The sequence below is a fragment of the Equus quagga genome, chromosome 2 (assembly GCF_021613505.1).
Source record: "Equus quagga isolate Etosha38 chromosome 2, UCLA_HA_Equagga_1.0, whole genome shotgun sequence".
Lineage (NCBI taxonomy): Eukaryota > Metazoa > Chordata > Mammalia > Perissodactyla > Equidae > Equus > Equus quagga.
Window position 1 is genome coordinate 150302349 of NC_060268.1, and position 19196 is coordinate 150321544.

Genomic DNA, 19196 nt, shown 5'->3' on the forward strand with positions numbered 1-19196 from the left:
TTAAACTCTCCAATCTACTGACTTCTTCATATTAGCATTTTAAGATGGTCAAGTCATTTTCCAGTGGGTAATTTGTCAATATCTTACCAAAACTTAAAATGCATTCTATTACTGGTTAAATAAACTTCCATTCAAGGGGAAAATATGCAGCTGCCAAAAAAAAAACCCTGAAGAAAGTAGGAAATGATGATAATCGTATCATTTGCTGCACAGACCTTGTAATCATAGAGACAGAAGATAGCGCTACCTCAGTCTTAACAGCTGTATAGTATTTCACCATATGTATACAACATTTATATTATTTAATAATTCCTAGGCTGGCCTCATGGCCTAGTGGTTAACTTTGGTGCACTCTCCAGCCCAGGTTTGGTTTCTGGGCACAGACCTACACCACTCATTGGAGGCCATGCTGTGATGGTGATCCACATACAAAACAGAGGAAGACTGGCATAGATATTAGCTCAGGGCGAATCTTCCTCAAGCAAAAGAAGGCAGATTGCCAACAGATGTTAGCTTAGGGCAAATCTACCTCAGGGGGAAAAAATAAATCCTTGGTGATGGGTATTTCGATTATTTTCAGGTTTTGATGGTGGTGGTGGTGTTTTTTGAGGTTTTTTTAAGCTATCATAGTGTTGCAATAAACATGCTTGGGCATATATATATATTCCTGGAAATTTTGCCAAATATAATTATAGGATGAATTCTTAGCAGTAGGATTGTTGGATCAAAGGAAAGTCTATTTCTTTTTTTTTAATCCCTCCTGTGATAACTTATATGAGTTTATAAATATATATTTTTTCCTTTTTTACTCAAATAGTGTAAAGTACATCATACATGTGGTGATAGCCTATAATTTCAAGTGAGTGAAAGCTTCAATACACACTACTTTCCACCTTGTTTTTTAAGATTAACAATTTATTTTGTAGACTAGTTCATGTTAGAACATAAAGAGTTTCCTTCTTTCTTAAAACACTTTTCTTTTGACTTCTAAGACACTGTACAATTCTGGTTTCTTCCCAATTCTCAGGCTCTTCCTCAAACGCCATTATAGGTTTTTCTTCCTCTACCCATTCCCTAAATGCTGGGGTTTCTTAAAATTCTGTTCTAAGTTCTCTTATTCTCATGCTACAGTCTCAATAGTGATTTCACCTAAGTCTAAGGCTTCAATTACTATACGCTGATAACTCCCAAAACTAATCTCTCTAACCTAGATCTTTCACTTGAACCTTATACTCTTACACCCAACTGCCTGATAGACTTCATTTAGATGCTCAAGATGTAAGAATGAAGAAATTTTTTGCCTTTAATATGTAGTTATTAACACAGCACGCTTTTTAAATTCTACTTAAATTTAGATGGAAGAGATCTTTAAAAAAGCATCTAACTCAACTATATCTTTTTTTTTTTTGGTGAGGAAGATTGGCCCTGAGTTAACACCTGTTGCCAATCTTCCTTGTTTTGCTTGAGGAAGATTCTTGCTGAGTTAACATCTGTACTAATCTGCCTCTCTTTTATGTGGATGTCACCACAGTGTGGCTTGAGGAGCGGTGCTAGGTCCGTGCCTGGGATCTAAACCTGTGAACCCTGGGCTGCTAAAGCAGAGTGCATGAACTTAACCGCTACACCACTGGGCAGCTGCCATCACATTTTTTTACAGAGGAAGTACCTGGACATTAAGTGACCAACTAAGGCCACATGCTAGTAAGTAACAAAAGCAACAAACGAGAGAGAAAAGTCCAAGTTTCCTGACTTCCAGTCCAGTGACCTTTTATATGTCACGATAATATGCTGCCAAGGGATCAAAGTAAACAGGTCAGGATTAAGAGAATGAGATGGACATGGGAAGACTGACTAGTCACATATAGTCAAATACGAATACCCTGAAAGGACTAGTAACATTGTAAAAGAACTGGTTTGACTCAAAATGGTCACATCCCTTACTTGTTTTGAGTACTTGGAGTTTTTGGATGGTTTACAAACGAATAACCCTGACAATTACAGCCCAATTTCACTTCAAGTTTCCAACTGAAAAGAAAGCCAGAAGTTTAGAAAACTAAGTGAACCTTGGCAAGACTGTGAAGAATGCACCAGAAAAAAGCCATGTTCTTACCTTTGCTAAGTGCCAGTGAGTGGGAAAGTGGCAGCACTAGCATGCTGCCCAACACGTATTTATATGGCTACTTTGGGTTTATTTTCCCAAGTATTAAATCTTCAGATTTGCTTTCTAGATAAACTAAAAGCAGAGGCTAGCTCTTTCTCACAATGAATGCTATATTGAAATGTTTCCTCATACTGACTGTGATAAAGCATATAGGACTACTATCCTTACCTACCCTTAGGAAGATCTGAGAACAAGAAGAGTGGTTACTAGAAAGCAATGTTATTTCATGAAGAACATTTCAGAACAAATCAACGGAAACTAGAGCATTTCCATGAATGCTTTCAAAAGTACCTGGTCGTTTTCCCTTTGGGTCCTCCAATGGAATCGGTCTCTTAGACACAGCATCTTTTACAGCTTGTCTTAGTTTCCTTTGTTCTTTTCGGTACTTCTTGAGAGTGCTTTGTTGTTTAAATTGCTTATTTTTTAGCTTGTTTTCAAGTTTGACTTTACTAGTTTTTAGCAACTTCCGAAAGCTTGGGATCTGTTTTTTATTTCTTCTCTAGAAAACAACAACAGAAGGAGCACTGCATACCCAGAAACATAAATGATGTTATTTTTAAACTCAGGTTAAAGAGCATTGATTATAAATTTTGTTAAACCAATTCTACAATTTTAATATCTCATAGCCGTGGATCTTGCATATAAGAGCTAAAGCCAAACTATAGCATTAATCCTACAGAATGGCACTAGAGTATCAGTTATTCAACTAAGAGTCTTCCTGCGACCAGAATCCACAGCTGCTCAAAAAGGGTCTAAGAACCCAAAAAAAGGTTACGAACCACTGATCTAGCGGTAAATGGTTATTCAAGCCTAGCTTAACACCTGTAGTTTGGCATATTCAGAGCAAAATGCTGCCTGTCGTTAAAATAACAAGTGACATTTATATAGTTCTTTAGTGTTTACAAAATGCTCCAATATGCTTGTTACCTCCAACAGCCTAGTGAAGCAGTAATTGCTGTTACTCTCACATTACTGATAAAGAAGCTAAGGCTCAGAGAGATTGTGACTTGTCAAAGATCCCTAAATTAAGGAGGGCAAAAGTGAATTCCACTCTTTGGATTCCAATTCTTGCTGGTGACCCCTCATTCAGAAATCCAAATTCCAGCTCTAATTTTCAGTGAGAACCGGAGCAAATCACTTACTTTCTTATCTTCTTCTTTCGGGGGGGGGAAAAATGGACTTCTCTCGAGTCCTATGACTCATAAACTCACCGAGGGTAGGACCCTGCTTATCATATTTAAAATAAAGGGCTCAAAAGATGATCTTGAAGAACTCGTCAACGTCCGGCATCCGATGGATACAAGGCTTGGTGATTGTATTATCGAGGCCCCCTGAAGCCAAGCGCGCGTACAGTGGGCAATGAAGGAACAGTCAGGAGGCTGACAGCTCATAGAGACAGGAAGAAGCCCGGAATCTAGGCCACCGCCCCCTACACAACAGCGAAAACCCTCCGAAAAGCTGCACCAGGCAGCGACTCTGTCAGGCAAAGGGGTCCTAAGCCGCGGGGACCGGTTTCTGAGAACACTTACCGCCTTCATCCTTAAGCCTGAAGGGAGTCCTAGCCCCAAAAGTTCACCAGGTACAGGAGTAATCCAGGAACCCCGACAGAATGACACACGTGCCGAACCCACGACACGGCGCAAGCCGGAAGCTGCAGCTAGCCCCTCCCCATCCTCCGCCGCCGGAAATGGGGGCGGGACTTCCGCACACAGGTCCCGGCGCGCGCCCTCTCGCGGTGACGGGCTCGCGGTCCTGGACCGACCGGTGACCCGGCGTGCGCGCGCCTTGCCAGGCACGCATTCCAGAACGGCCAAGGCCAAATCGGGTGGTGCTGGGGAGGCTTGCCCTTGTTTCTGAGTCTTTTGACTTTCGGCAGATTTGCTTTAAAGTCTAGAGGAAATCGGGCTCCTCCTCTCAGGACGAAAGGACTTAATCTTTTTCAATCACGTTACTGCATTTGATGCCTCTCCACTGTTAGCTTATCTCATCTTTCTGTGATAATTACTGATTTTTGTACTGTTTTCCTTGGTAGTCTTGGGGGCAGAGAAAAGCTTATTTCTTTTGTGTAATGCTCGCCTCTCACCTGGACCTCCATGGGATCTTTGGGCATGTTTGTGGAATGATCTTCCTGCACTCAAAAGCCTATAATTTTTTTTTTAATTTATTTATTTTTTTAGATTGGCAGCTGAGCTAACATCTGTTCCCAATCCTTTTTTTTCTTTTCCTTCTCCCCGAAGCTCTCAAGGACATAGTTGTATATTCTAGTTGTGAGTGGCCTGTGGGACACCGGCTCAGCATGGCCAGAGGAGCGGTGCTATGTCTGTGCCCAGGATCCGAACTGGCGAAACCCTGGGCTGCCGAATCAGAGCATGTGAACTTGACCACTTGGCCGGGGCCTGCCTGCAAGCCTATAGTTCTTGATGTTTTATTTTGAAACACTTTTTGCCTTAATTTCAAACGTTGTTTGATAAAGAGGTACCTTACTCTCCAGCCGTGTTGCAGCAGAAGCAGCAGCAGCAGCTCCTCCTGCCCGTGGGTCCTGTCCCCACGCAGCAGCTCTGCCTGCCCATGGGTCCTGTCCCCATGGCAGCAGTAGGGGGGGCAGCAGGCAGCAGGGGCAGCAGCAGCGGCTCCTCCTGCCCGTGGGCCCTGTCCCCACGCAGCAGCCTGACTGCCCATGGGTCCTGTCCCCATGCTGGCAGCAGAAGCTCTGACTGCCCATGGGTCCTGTCCCCATGCTATTCCACACTATTCTCTAAATAAAAGAGCACTACTGCCAGATCTTGAGAGTCCAAGAAATCTTTCTTTCGACTCCTCGGCTCACCGACCCCGCATCAGTATATCAGTGTGTCTCATCTGCATTTCACTATTTTACAAATATTACCTTTGTGTAAATTCTACTGTCTGCTTAGTAATTCTGCCAAAGTCATTAATTTTAACAGGAAGATTTAGGGCATTGTAAGAGTAAGAATATATTTTTCAAAATGTTGTCTCTCAAAGACTTTTTTCTTGAGTAAATTTAAGAATTCTATTTCAGTTTATTAAAAAAAAAAAGTCATGATTCTTGAGCACATCCTTGAGTCCTGACCTCGCAGTCCTAAGCCAGGAGAGATTTGAAAGATTCTGAGCTCCCTAGTGAGTGTTCATGTTAAAGAGACTGAGAAGAAACCTGCCATTTTCTGTATCCCACTTCAAATCCAAGATTCAGTTCTATCTGGAATTCTTCTTTCCCTCCTTTCCAATTCCCTAATTTCCCCATTGCTCTTTCTCCTTAAACACACACACTCTCAGAAACGGCAAAGCCTGTCCCACTGGAGTATTACTTCATCAAACAAATTGAAAACATTAGCCTGTGCTCTTCCCAAGTGCCTGAATTCCTTCCGAAATAGCAAGTTATTTGTGGTCACTCCCATCCTCAAGCCTTCCCTCTTGTCTCTCCAAGGGTGAGGCATCGCCATTTCAGTTCAAAACCAACTTCTCCCAACTTCATCATACTCCTGTACGGCTGGCTAATTATCCCTTCTCCCCTGTGTTCTTTCCCTCCCTAAAGGATCCTTCCCCTCAGCCTGTAAACATATTCAAATCTCTTCCATCCTTAAATTTCTTTTCTAACGACCTTGTCTCTTTTTAACTGCTGTTTTATTTTCCTCCCTCCCTGCTTGTCCTTCCAAAAAAACTAATATCCTCCTGGTGTCTCCACTTCCTCTTCTCTATTATCACAGCACAAGCCTGTACTAGGTTTTTTAGGAATTAAGTCATAGGCTTGGCCCATTTTAAGTTTACAATCAACTAAAATCTCTGGATCATTTTTAAGCAATTGTTGCCAAGCTAAATCTCTTCCATCTTGAATTTGAGCAGTCTCTTATTTGAACGCAAACTTAGAAATGGGAGTTTACGTGATTCCTACTAATTTAATCTTACTGATTTGTCAATTCTGAGGTCTCCAGCTTTGTGTCACTTCCTCTTCACTCAATCCACTGCTCAGCTCAGTTTGGGCTCTAGATCCTCTTGGATCCTCCAAGGCTTTCCTGGACACTTGGGCTCGAAAGGGGTCACTGGGCTCCCCAAAACCAGCTTCACAGGGATTGTACCCAGAGATTCCTATGAACCCTTTTGAGAGGTCTGTTAAGAACCCATCTGGCTCTGCCCATAACATTCCACTGAAACTGCTCTCATTAAAGTCACCAAGAACCTCCAAATCATTCTGAGTTTTTCTTTTTTAAGTGTACACTGAGTTACATCATTTCTTTTCCCCTTTTTTTCACCTCTCTAGATCTCTCCACTGTATATGATGCTACACATTTTTCTTCTCTCACGTTAGAATGTTGTCTTCCTTGGCTTTCCTAACAGCCTCTTCCCCAGGTTCTTGTCCTACCTCCACTCCTTCTTCCTCGTGCCTCAATACAGGTGATTCTCAGGGTTCTACTCTTGGCCCACTTTTCTACTTCTCTTCTCATTCTACTTGCTCTTCCAGTATGATGTCGTCCATCTACCTATTTTGCAAAGCAATTCTCAAATCTCTTGTGCAGTCCATGCCTCTCCCTCAAGCGTCAGTTTTGTAGCCACCTCCTTCTGGACAGTTCCATATGGTAACTATGTAATTTCAAATAACTGTGTTCAAAACTAAACTATTTTTTTCATTGTCCCTCTTCCAATATTCCCTATTTCACTCATTTACCCACAGCCAGAATCCCGATATTCTGGAGATCTTTGGAAACAAGGCAGGACTTCCTTGACCATTCACCATATTACAATTCTTTTGTTTTCTATAAACAAGCTGGTTTGAAAACTGTCACTAAGTAGACATGGTATAATAAGGCTTCTGGTATTCTCTTCCCACAAGATAATTTATGTAAATTACAACAAGAGACCTTGAAGAAACTGAAAGCAAATAATAGGTTCAAAGTAGACGCCTCATATTGCCTTATGAAAAATTGATAAATAGTGCCAGATTATAAATGTAAATCTCCAAAATCCCAACATCGTGAATTTGAAAATACTTGTGTCATGGCCTCTACCTTTAACAATGTTAAAATATAGTTGAGAAAAATATATATATAGTTGAGAAAGATAATTATGCATGACCAAGTAGGGGTTAATAAAAGAGATTGCATAGGTGCTAAAAAAGATAAAAGAAAGCTGCTTTGGAGGAAATGACAGAATAATGTATACTTAAATGGACCCTTATAGAAAGGACAAAGTTCAAATAGGTGGGGTAATGTTTTCTAAGCAAGATCACACGGGTAGTGCAAATAATTTATATTGTGGTTCATCTGGAAATTAGGTTAAAATAGCTAATAACAATAATTGTAACTAATGATTAATTATTCAATTAAAATTAACAGGAAACCAAAATTTATAACAAAAAATAAAATAATCATGTAGCAGATGATGTTGCTGTCCCATCGACATCCTCTCCGCACTTTTCATTCCATACTTGCCAGAAAAAGTCCTCTGTAAATGCTTGCAACTTTTCACCTGAGGGCTTTTTCTACACCCCTGAAGAGCATACCAGAAGTGCCAAGCAATTTTCACCCCTGAGAGCAGCCTTCAACCAATGACAAACAGTAGTCAAAGAATAAATATACCAATTATGATAGGCTGAAAAATGTCCTCTGAAAATATCAAGCCCTAATCCTTGAAACCTGTGAATATTATGTTAAAGGACCAAAGGTGTGATTAAGTTAAGGATCTTGAGATGGGGAGATTATCCTAGACTGTCAGGTGGGCCATAAATGCAATCACATGTATTCTTATAAGAGCTGGACAGGGGGAGATTTCACACATATAGGAGAGAAGCAGGCAGTGTGACCACAGAGGCAGAGATTGTAGTGACGTAGCCACAAGAAAAGGAATGCAAGCAGCCACCAGAAGAGGGAAGAGGCAAGAAACAGATTCTCCCCTTCAGCCTCTGGAGGGAATGGGGCCCTAAGAACCATATGATTCCAGTGATAATGATTTCGGACCCCTGGGCTCTAGACCTGTGAGGGAATAAGTTTCTGTTATTTTCAGCCACCAAATTTTTGGTCGTTTGTTACAGCAGCCATAGAACACTAATACACCAATATTTCTACAGGGTCCTCACTCCTCAGAGGTAGGACAACTCTGAAGCGTCTTCCACATTGTCTCACAGAAGTCTACAAAATGATTGAGCCCCACCTGCAGGGGTAGCCTACTCACCAGCTCTCTCTGCTACTATCCTTCTCCCAGTTTCACTTCCCCACTCTTATCAGTGGTTCCTGGACTCTCCTTCAAAACAAACCACTTGTGTTCAAATCCTTGTGTATTAGCTCCCTGGGGCTGCCATACCAAAGTACCACAAATTGCATAGCTTAAAACAACAGAAATGTATTATTCTCTCACACTTCTGGAGGATAGAAGTTGGAAATAAAGCTGTTGGCACATTCATTCCTTTTTAGGGCTCTGAGAGAGAACGTGTTCCGTGCTTCTCTCCAAGCTCCTGGTGACGGCTGGCCATCCATGGTATTCTTGAGTTTGTGGATGCATCACTCCAATCTCTGCCTCCATCTTTACATAGCATTCTCTCTGTGTTTCTGTGTCTTCACATGGCCATCTTCCCCCGTCAATGAAAATAATCCATAACCAATCTATAAGTGAAAATTTGGGTGAATTTATTCTGAGCTGAAATCTGAGGACCATGGCCCAGGGCCTTTCTTCCCAAAGCAAGAAAGGGCACCGAAGAAGTGAGGTATACAGAGTGGTTATATACCCCCAAACAGGACGTTTCACATATGATTGAAATGTCCCTCCCACAATAGTCACAAGATTACCCTGTCAGCTCAGCGCTTGATGGACACAGCAGGTAGTGGGTCTGCTATCTCATAGGGCGTAGCAGGAGGCAAGTCTATTGTCTCGAGCTGGGCAGTCACAGGTGAGCGCAGCAATCAGTTTCTAGCCTAAGGAAAGATGCTTAATCCTTAAGGAGATGCCAACGTTGGGAGGGGGAGGGAAGTTGCACCTTTATCTCAAGGGACTTTTGCTCTTGCCGTAGAGAATCTGTAAAGCAGACATACAATGCATGCTCAACGGCCACGGTCAGGCCCTTTTGGAAAGACAAGGTCAGGCCGAATTAGGTTTAGACCAAATGGCTTCCTCATATTCTCCAGTATATCCTATTGCTTGCCATTTTTATTTGTCACCCTTATATAAGGACACCAGTTATACTGGATTAAAGGCCCACCTTAATGCCCTCATCTCAACTTGATTGTGTTTGCAAAGACCCTGTTTCCAAATAAGGTCACATTCATAGGTACCGGAGGTTAGGATTTTAACATCTTTTGGCAGGGCACACAGTTCATCCCGTAACACCTTCACTCAGGGTCAAATCCAGGGCACCCCAACCTAGGACAGTTATCACTTAGTTAGCGCTTTTTATCTTGCCCTAAGTATAATTATTTTTTATCTTTAATGATCTTATGAGATAAATATTAGCTCCATTTTAAAGTTAATGAATCTAAGAATTAGATATTATAGTGCAGCAAAGCTTATGTTTACACCAGGTGGGAAATGTATTAAGATGCCAGTCCCACCAGTGAGAGTGGTTTTCAGCAAATGGGATCAAATGCCTTAAACTCTTTTCCTAATATGCAATAGTATAGCTCAGGAAAAAATTAAAGAGGAATTTTCCTAGGATTGTGATATTCGTTCTTTTCTATTTAAGGTTTTTGTTGATAACTTAAACTTGTAAGACATGACATTTCGTCTTTATTTGTATCCGCTGTTCAGAGCCGTTCTTTATTTATTCATTGCTTTCTAAAAATCCCTAGGGAAGGGGAAGTAGATTCCAGGCACAATGTCATGTACATTTTCTGATAGTCCCTTTGGCAGCAATAGCTCCTCACTCTCCTCTCTGTACCAGACTCCGCCAGGAGCTCTCTGTGGAAAAATGTTCTGTAAAACAAGGACGCATTGTCTCTAGGCCTCTCTTCTAAAGCTGTTTGGAAATGTGCTGAGCAGGGAAGAGACTATAGAATGAAACTAACATCTAAGGTGTCATGTATATCATTCTCACATCTCCCACAGTGCCGCCCCTGCTTATTCTAATATTCTCTACACCACCTCTCACCAAAGCTCAAGTCCTTCCTCTAGTTACAAGTTTGGAAATACTTCTGCGCCCGGGCATATCCACATACACTCTGAAGACCTGCTTAGCATTTATGCTTCTGATTGCTGTCCTTCATTTTCCAGGCTGCTGCTGATGATTATAATTAAAATCCACTTGGGTGAAGAAATGGATACGTAAGTGAAAAAAGTGGTTATCTATGAATAGATTGATGAGAAGCCTGGATGATCCAAAATATCTCCTCTTTTATCTGTCACACCAGAAAGAAGATAAAGCTCTGTCTCTAAGGAATCTCTTTCTTGGGCCCACTAGGGGAAAAAGGACTTTTTAATATTCTATTTAGGACTTTTTTTTCTTTCGAGATTTTATTTTTCCTTTTTCTCCCAAAGCCCCCCCAGTACATAGTTGTGTATTTTTAGTTGTGGATCCTTATAGTTGTGGCATGTGGGATGCCGCCTCAGCATGGCCTGACGAGTGGTACCATTTCCGCCCCCATGATTCGAACCAGCGAAACCCCGGGCCGCTGAAGCAGAGCGAGCAAACTTAACCATTTGGCCACGGGGCTGGCCCCTATTTAGGACTTTTTAACATCCAGAAAAAAGGGGAATTGGTGGTTTCTGGAGGTGGCAAAAATGGGAAGGGGAGGACAGGAAGGATGTAAATGAAAGAGACAGGCTCCAAAACAGCTAACAGTATTTTAAACATAATACACATAATGATGCATGTGTATATCATAATATAATGATAGTTTCAGTGTGTATATGAGTTATCTATTTCTGTTTGCAAGTTACCTTAAAACCTAGAATCTTAAAACAATAATAAACATTTATTATTTCATACAGTTTCTGTGGGTCTGGAATTTAGGAGTGGCTTAGCAGGGTGGTTCTGGTTCTGGAAGTTGCAGTCTGGATGTCAGTCAAGGCTGAAGACTTTACTGAGGCTGAAAGATTCAATTCTAAGATGGGTCACTCATATGGCTCTTGGCGAGAGTCTTCAATTCCATACTGGCTGTTGGCAGGAAGCTTCAGTTTCTCACTATATGAACCTCTCCGTAGGGCTGCTTGCTTGAGTGTCTTCATGACACAACAGCTGGCTTCTCCCAGAGCAAGTTATCCAAGAGAGAGCAAGGGGAAAGCTCTGATGCCATTTAAGAGCTAGTCTTGGAAGTCAGCACTTCTGCTATTCAGTTTGTTAGATGTGAGTCACTTAATTCAGACCACACTTAAAGATAGGGAAATTAGAGCTCACTTTTTGAAGGGAGGAGTATCAAAGAATTTGCAGACATATTTAAAAACCATCAGTGTTGGGTTCAACGAACCTTTACTCAGCATCTTTATTTGGACCTGGGTAGGCACTGGAATTCAAATACAAATTATTTTCTAATCACACGGGACTGGATGGAAAATCCATCCAATGGAGATTGGAAAATAATCTCCATCCCAAGGGTGAGCTGTTTCCTTTAGATCACTTTTGGCTTTAAGTTAAAAGCACTGTTTTGACCTAAACGTCTCCCTCTTCAGTTTAGTGTCCACTGCATTCTGCTAAACCCTTTTTTTCTGTCTCTTCTTACCTTTCCTTCCTAGTCAGTAATCTTGATGAAGAATCTCCCTTTCCTACTTCTCTCCATCCCTGCGTCCTGAATGGTATATGGAAAAAAGCATGAACATTGAGGGCAGAAAGACTTAGTTTTACTAATTTTTATTTTATATATTTATTTTTTTTTAAGATTTTATTTTTTTTTCCGTTTTCTCCACAAAGCCCCCTGGTACATAGTTGTATATTCTTAGCTGTGGGTCCTTCTAGTTGTGGCATGTTGGGATGCCGCCTCAGCATGGCTCAATGAGCAGTGCCATGTCTGTGCCCAGGACTCGAACCAATGAAACACTGGGCTGCCTGCAGCAGAGTGTGAAAACTTAACCACTCAGCCACGGGGCCAGCCACCTACTTATTTTTAAAATGGGGATAACAATGCCTACCCATGAGTGAGATAATCTATATGTAGCACCTGGCATGCAAAGGGGTAGTAAACTTGAGCAACATTCCCCCCCTCTTTCTGGCAAGTACTTTCAAGACCTTCTGTGAGGCTATTTGCACAGCCCTCCCACTTTGATTCTCTTTTCCTTTCTTTATTGTCCTCAGTTTATTCATTTATCCTTTTATGAACACACTTATTCAACAAATATTAATTGGTCACTTATTCTATATGAGCCACCATGTCAGTGGCTCAGAAAAAGAAAACGATACTATTCCTGCCTTTGTTAAGCATATAGTCTAGTAGTGGGAAGCAGATATTTATCAAAGAAGCATTCAAATAGATGTAAAATTTTTCAAATTTTAAAAATTTTAGTTGTAATTAGTGCCAAAAAGGAGAGAGTATATGGTGTTACGATCTATCATAATAAGAGGATATGGCCTCATCAGAGAGGTCATAGAAGGCTTTTCCTGAAGGATTGATGACTGAGCTGAGCTCCAAAGGAAACAGGAGTTAACTCTGTGTGTGTGTGTGGCGGTGATTAGAACTTCTAGCAGAAGGAACAGTGTGCAAAGCCCTGTGATTAAAGGGAGCTCAGGCTTATTACTAGTCAGAGTTTGCTTCTTGCTCACTTTCTCCCTCTTCCTTCCCCCCTCCTCTCCTTCCTCCTCTCTGTCCCTCCTTCTTTCATTTCTTTCTTTCTCCTTGAATGCAGAGACTTGTTAACACGTTCCTCAGTTCTTGACACATTAATGCCATTCATCCATGCAAAGACTCTGTTACATTTTTTATTTGTCACTATATTCACTTTTATCCCCTTTCAGCCATTCCTTTCTCCTCTCTTCCATGGGCAACTATTTTAATGGACTTAATGTAGATTTGAAAAATTTATTTGTGAGGCTGGCCCCATGGTCGAGTGGTTAAGTTCTCGCGCTCCACTGTGGTGGCCCAGGGTTTCGCTGGTTCGGATCTTCGGCACAGACATGGCACCACTCATTAGGCCATGCTGATGAGCATGCCCCTTGGCACTATATTTTAAATATCCATTCAAGTTGCTCTGTGTATATCTAATCTGTTGTTTCTAATTGTTGCATAGTTCTCCATCATGGTTCATCTACCATTTCTTATATATTTAACTTCAATTCTGGATTTCCTCCAATCCCATTCCACTTCAAACAACAACACCACCTGCACACTTTAATGAGCATCCTCTAACATATCCTCTTAGGGACTGTGAGAAAATTCTTTGAAGGGTATAACCAGGAGTGGAATTGCTGGTTCACAGGTTATGCGTGCACTTGATTTGACTAAGTCATGCCAGCTGGGTCTCCAGACTAGCTGCAGTTATCAGAGATTTTCTGTGATATGGTTAACTCATCCCCACTGCTCTCCAACAGAGCATCCTGGATTCTTGTTTTCAATTGTTTTTTCACTTAACCTCTTTATACTTCACAAATCCAGTGTAAGCAAGCCTCCAGAGTTTTGTTCTCCCCTAGAAGCCTGGATCCAGAGCCAGTTTTCCATATCCCCTTCAGGAATTCACAACACACAGTTATATAATAAAGATAATCACTATCTTCTGAAGGAGGTTTCTGTTGTCTTATCCTAAATGTTTAAAGTACTGTGAGATTATCTTTTGGCTCATAATTTATACATTTCTCCATAGGCCCCTTTCAATTCACAAATATTTCTTAGGATTATCTAGTCACTACAGTGGATTGGAAGCAGGTTGGATCAAAGAAATTTTTTACTTAGTCTCAAAAGAAGAAATATAGATAGATAGATAGATGATAGATTGATAGATGATTGATCGTAGAGAGGTGGATGATACGTAGCTTACATAGACAGTACATCTGAAGGTCTAAAGGAAAGGAAGGGGGGGGGAGAAACGGGAAGGAGAAGAAAGAAGAGAATTTGGAATGACGCAGCCAGATGAGAAATGACCCATAACTCAATCCCTAATTGAACCTAGAAGAGAAGGAAACAAAAGTGAAAGTGGAAAAATAAAAAGTGAATGTGTCTAGGGGCTGGCCCCGTGGCCGAGTGCTCATCAAAACCATGCTGAGGCAGCGTCCCACATGCCACAACTAGAAGAATATACAACTATGTATCGGGGGGCTTTGGGGAGAGAAAGGAAAAAATTTTAAAAAAATCTTTAAAAAAAAGAAATATAAATGGCTAAGTAATATGAGAGTGGAGTGGGGTGTGGGGGAGGTTCAGTTGCATTAGTAATCAAAGGAAAGTAATTTGAAATAGTTAAGAGAAGACTTCTGCTCATATAAAATTGTTTTTAAAGGAGATATAGCTTATCTTTGGTGAGAGTTCAGAAAGATGGGCACTTTCATACAGTACTGGTGGGGAATGTACACTTGCACAACCTTTCTGGAGAGAAATTTGAAAATGCGTATTAAAGGACAAAATAGGAACTTTACAGTGCAGAAACCTGGCAGGCATCGTCTTGATGAAGTATTAAAGTTAGTATCACCAGTATTGGGATAAACCAACATTATGTGCCTTGCATATGTACGATGCATTGAGAAGGATACAACATCACTTCTGTGATACTCTTTTTTTTTTTAGTAGTTTCTGCTTTGTGTTTATTTGCCAATTGAATTCTTGTTCTGATTTTTTAAAAATTTTTTATTGAGTTAATGATAGGTTACAATCTTGTGACATTTCAGTTGTATATTATTGTCTGTCAGTCGTGTTGTAGGTGCAACCCTTCACCCTTTGTGCCCAACCCCACCCCCCTTTCCCCTGGTAGCCACTAATCTGTTCTCTTTGTCCACAGGTTTAAAGTCCTCATATGAGTGGAGTCATACAGAGATTGTCCTTTTCTATCTGGCTTATTTCATTTAACATAATTCCCTCAAGATCCATCCATGTTGTTGCAAATGGGACGATTTTGTTCTTTTTTATGGGTGAGTAGTATTCCATTGTATATATATATATACACCATATCTTCTTTATCCAATCATCAGTTGATGGGCACTTATGTTGCTTCCACATCTTGGCAATTGTAAATAATGCTGCAATAAACATTGGGGTGCATAGGACTTTTGGAATTGCTGACTTCAAGCTCTCTGGATAGATACCCAGTAGTGGAATAGCTGGTTCATATGGTAGTTCTATTTTTAATTTTTTAAGGAATCTCCATACTGTTTTCTATAGTGGCTGCACCAGTTTGCAGTTTGCATTCCCACCAGCAGTGTATGAGGGTTCCTTTTTCTCCACAACCTCTCCAACATTTGTTACTATTTTTTTTCATTATTTTTGTCATTCTAATGGGTGTAAGGTGATATCTTAGTGTAGTTTTGATTTGCATTTCCCTGATGATCAGCAATGATGAACATCTTTTCGTGTGCCTATTGGCCATCCGTACATCTTCTTTGGAGAAATGTCTGTTCATGTCTCCTGCCCATTTTTGATCAGGTTGTTTAATTTTTTGTTGTTGACTTGTGTGAATTCTTTATATGTTATGGATATTAAGCCTTTGTCGGATGTATTACTTGCAAATATTTTTTCCCAGTTAGTGGGTTGTTTTTTTGTTTCAATCCTGTTTTCCCTTGCCTTGAAGAAGCTCTTTAATCTGATGAAGTCCCATTTGTTTATTCTTTCTATTGTTTCCCTTCTCTGAGAAGGCATGGTGTCTGAAAAGATCCTTTTAAAACTGATGTCAAAGAGTGTACTGCCTACATTTTCTTCGAGAAGCCTTATGGTTTCAGGTCTCAGCTTTAGGTCTTTGATCCATTTTGAGTTTATTTTGGTGAATGGTGAAAAAGAATGGCCAATTTTCATTCTTTTACATGTGGCTTTCCAGTTTTCCCAGCACCATTCATTGAAAAGACTTTCTTTTCTCCTTTGTATGCCCTCAGCTCCTTTGTCAGATTAGCTGTCCATAGATGTGTGGTTTTATTTCTGGGCTTTCAATTCTGTTCCATTGATCTGTGCACCTGTTTTTGTACCAGTACCATGCTGTTTTGATTACTGTAGCTTTGTAGTATGTTTTGAAGTCAGGGATTGTGATGCCTCCCGTTTTGTTCTTCTTTCTCAGGATCGCTTTAGCAATTCGGGGTCTTTTGTTGCCCCATATGAATTTTAGGATTCTTTGTTCTAATTCTGTAAAGAATGTCATTGGGATTCTGATTGGGATGGCATTGAATCTGTAGATTGCTTTACGTAGAATGGACATTTTAACTATGTTTATTCTTCCAATCCATGTGCATGGAATGTCTTTCCATCTATTTATGTCATCGTCCATTTCTTTCAGAAAAGCCTTGTAATTTTCATTGTATAGGTCTTTCACTTCCTTAGTTAAATTCATCCCGAGGTATTTTATTCTTTTTGTTGCGATTGTGAATGGTATTGTGTTCTTGAGTTCTTTTTCTGTTAGTTCGTTACTAGAGTATAGAAATGCTACTGATTTATGTAAATTGATTTTATACCCTGCAACTTTGCTGTAGTTGTTGATTACTTCTAAAAGTCTTCCAATGGATTCTTTGGGGTTTTCTATATATAAGATCATGTCGTCTGCAAACAGCGAGAGTTTCACTTCGTCCACCCCATTTGGATTCCTTTTATTCCTTTTTCTTGCCTGATTGCTCTGGCCAGGACCTCCAGTACTATATTAAATAAGAGTGGTGATAGAGGGCATCCTTGTCTCATTCCTGTTCTCAGGGGGATGGCGCTCAGTTTTTGCCCATTGAGAATGATGTTGGCTGTGGGTTTGTCATATATGGCCTTTATTATGTTGAGGTAGTTCCCTTCTATCCCCATTTTGTTCAGAGTTTTCATCATAAATGGCTGTTGGGTCTTGTCAAATGCTTTCTCTGCATCTATTGAGATGATCATGTGTTTTTTATTCCTCAGTTTATTGATGTGGTGTATCATGTTGATTGATTTGTGGATGTTGAACCATCCCTGCATCCCTGGTATGAATCCCACTTGATCATGATGTATGATCCTTTTGATGAATTGCTGTATTCGGGTTGCCAAAATTTTGTTGAGAATTTTTGCATCTATGTTCATCAGCGATATTGGCCTGTAGTTCTCCTTTTTCGTGGTGTCCTTGTCAGGTTTTGGTATCAGCGTGATGTTGGCCTCGTAGAATGTATTAGGAAGTGTTCCATCCTCCCTAATTTTTTGGCATAGCTTGAAAAGGATAGGTATTAAATCCTCTATGAAAGTTTGGTAGAATTCCCCAGGAAAGCCATCTGGTCCTGGGGTTTTATTCTTTGGGATGCTTTTGATGGCTGTTTCAATCTCTTTCCTTGTGATTGGTGTGTTCAAATTGTCTGCTTCTTCTTGAGTGAGCTTTGGGAGATTGTAGGAGTCCAAGAATTTATCCATTTCCCTAGGTTATACATTTTGCTGGCATATGGTTTTTCGTAGTATTCTCTTATAATCCGTTGTATTTCTTCAGAGTCTGTTGTTATTTCTCCTCTTTCATTTCTGATTTTGTTTATTTGAGCTTTCTCTCTTTTTTTCTTTGTAAGTCTGGCTAGGTGTTTGTCAATTTTATTTATCTTCTCAAAGAACCAGCTCTTTGTTTCATTGATCCTTTCTACTGCCTTTTTTGTTTCAATAGCATTTATTTCTGCTCTGATTTTTATTATTTCTCTCCTGCTGACTTTGGGCTTTGTTTGTTCTTCTTTCTCTAATTCAGTTAGGTGTAGTTTAAGATTGCTGATTTGGGATTTTTCTTGTTTGTTAAGATGTGCCTGAATTGTGATGAATTTTCCTCTTAATACAGCTTTTGCTGCATCCCATATGAGTTGTTATGGCATGTTATCATTTTCATTTACCTCCAGGTATTTTTTTATTTCTTCCTTAATTTCTTCAACAATCCACTGCTTGTTCAACAGCATATTGTTTAGTCTCCACATCCTTGTGCCTTTCTCAGCTTTTTTCTTGTAATTAATTTATAGCTTTATAGCATTATGATCAGAGAAGATGCTGGTTATTATTTCAATTTTTTTAAATTTGTAGAGGCTTGCCTTGTTTCCCAACATATGGTCTATCCTTGAGAATGTTCCATGCATGCTTGAGAAGAATGTGTATTCTGCTGTTTTTGGATGAAGTGTTCTATATATGTCTATTAAGTCCAACTCTTTTAGCTTTTCGTTTAGCTCCACTGTTTCCTTGTTGATTTTCTGTCTAGATGATCTGTCCACTGACGTGAGTGGGGTGTTGAGGTCCCCTACTATTATTGTGTTATTTTTGATATCTTTTGTTAAGTTTGTTAATAGTTGATTTATGAACTTTGGTGCTCCTGTGTTGGGTGCATAGATATTTGTAAGCATTATTTCCTCTTGAGGAAGTGTCCCTTTGATCATTATATATTGTCCCTCTGTGTCTCTCTCTACCTGCTTTATCTTGAAGTCTGTTTTGTCTGATATAAGTATTGTGACACCTGCTTTTTTTGTTTGCAATTAGCTTGGAGTATTGTCTTCCACCCCTTCACTCTGAGCCTGTGTTTGTCCTTGGAGGTGAGGTGTGTTTCCTGGAGGCAACAAATTGTTGGATCTTGTTCTTTAATCCCTTTTGCCACTCTGTGTCTTTTTATTGGAGAGTTCAATCCATTTACATTGAGGGTGAGTATTGATGCATGAGGGCTTAATGCTGTCATTCTGTTGCTTATTTTCCAGTTTTCCTGTGTTTCCTTTGTTTCTCATCCTGTGTGTTTTAGCCTACCCATTGACTTCTGCAACTTCTTATGCTGGGATTCTTAGACTTTTCCTTATTTATGTTTTGTGTCTCTGTTCTGTTTTTTAGTTTAGTGGCTACCCTGAAGTTTGTATTCAGAATCTCGTGTATAACATAGTCCATTTTCTGGTGGTCTCTTACTTCCTTAGCCTAGACTGTTTCAGTCTCTTTCCTCCTCCCCTCCTAAATTATTATCTTCATCTCTTATTCCAACTTGTGTTGTGAGTTTGTGGTTAGAGTGATAAGATTGTCTCTGCTTTTGTGATTTCCTTCCA

General features: G+C 40.2%; 1 protein-coding gene across 1 annotated transcript in view; it reads right to left on the bottom strand.

Annotated features, from left to right (window-relative positions):
- NOC3L (NOC3 like DNA replication regulator) overlaps positions 1–3803 on the bottom strand; it is a 35972-nt gene extending 32169 nt beyond the window's left edge. The window contains exons 1-2 of the mRNA XM_046655465.1: positions 3691–3803; positions 2453–2660 (exon numbers count right to left, since the gene is read on the bottom strand). Of these exons, the coding sequence (XP_046511421.1) occupies positions 2453–2660; positions 3691–3699 (217 nt within the window). The 5' untranslated portion in view covers positions 3700–3803. The remainder of the gene's footprint in view (positions 1–2452; positions 2661–3690) is intronic.
- Positions 3804–19196: the final 15393 nt, after the last annotated feature.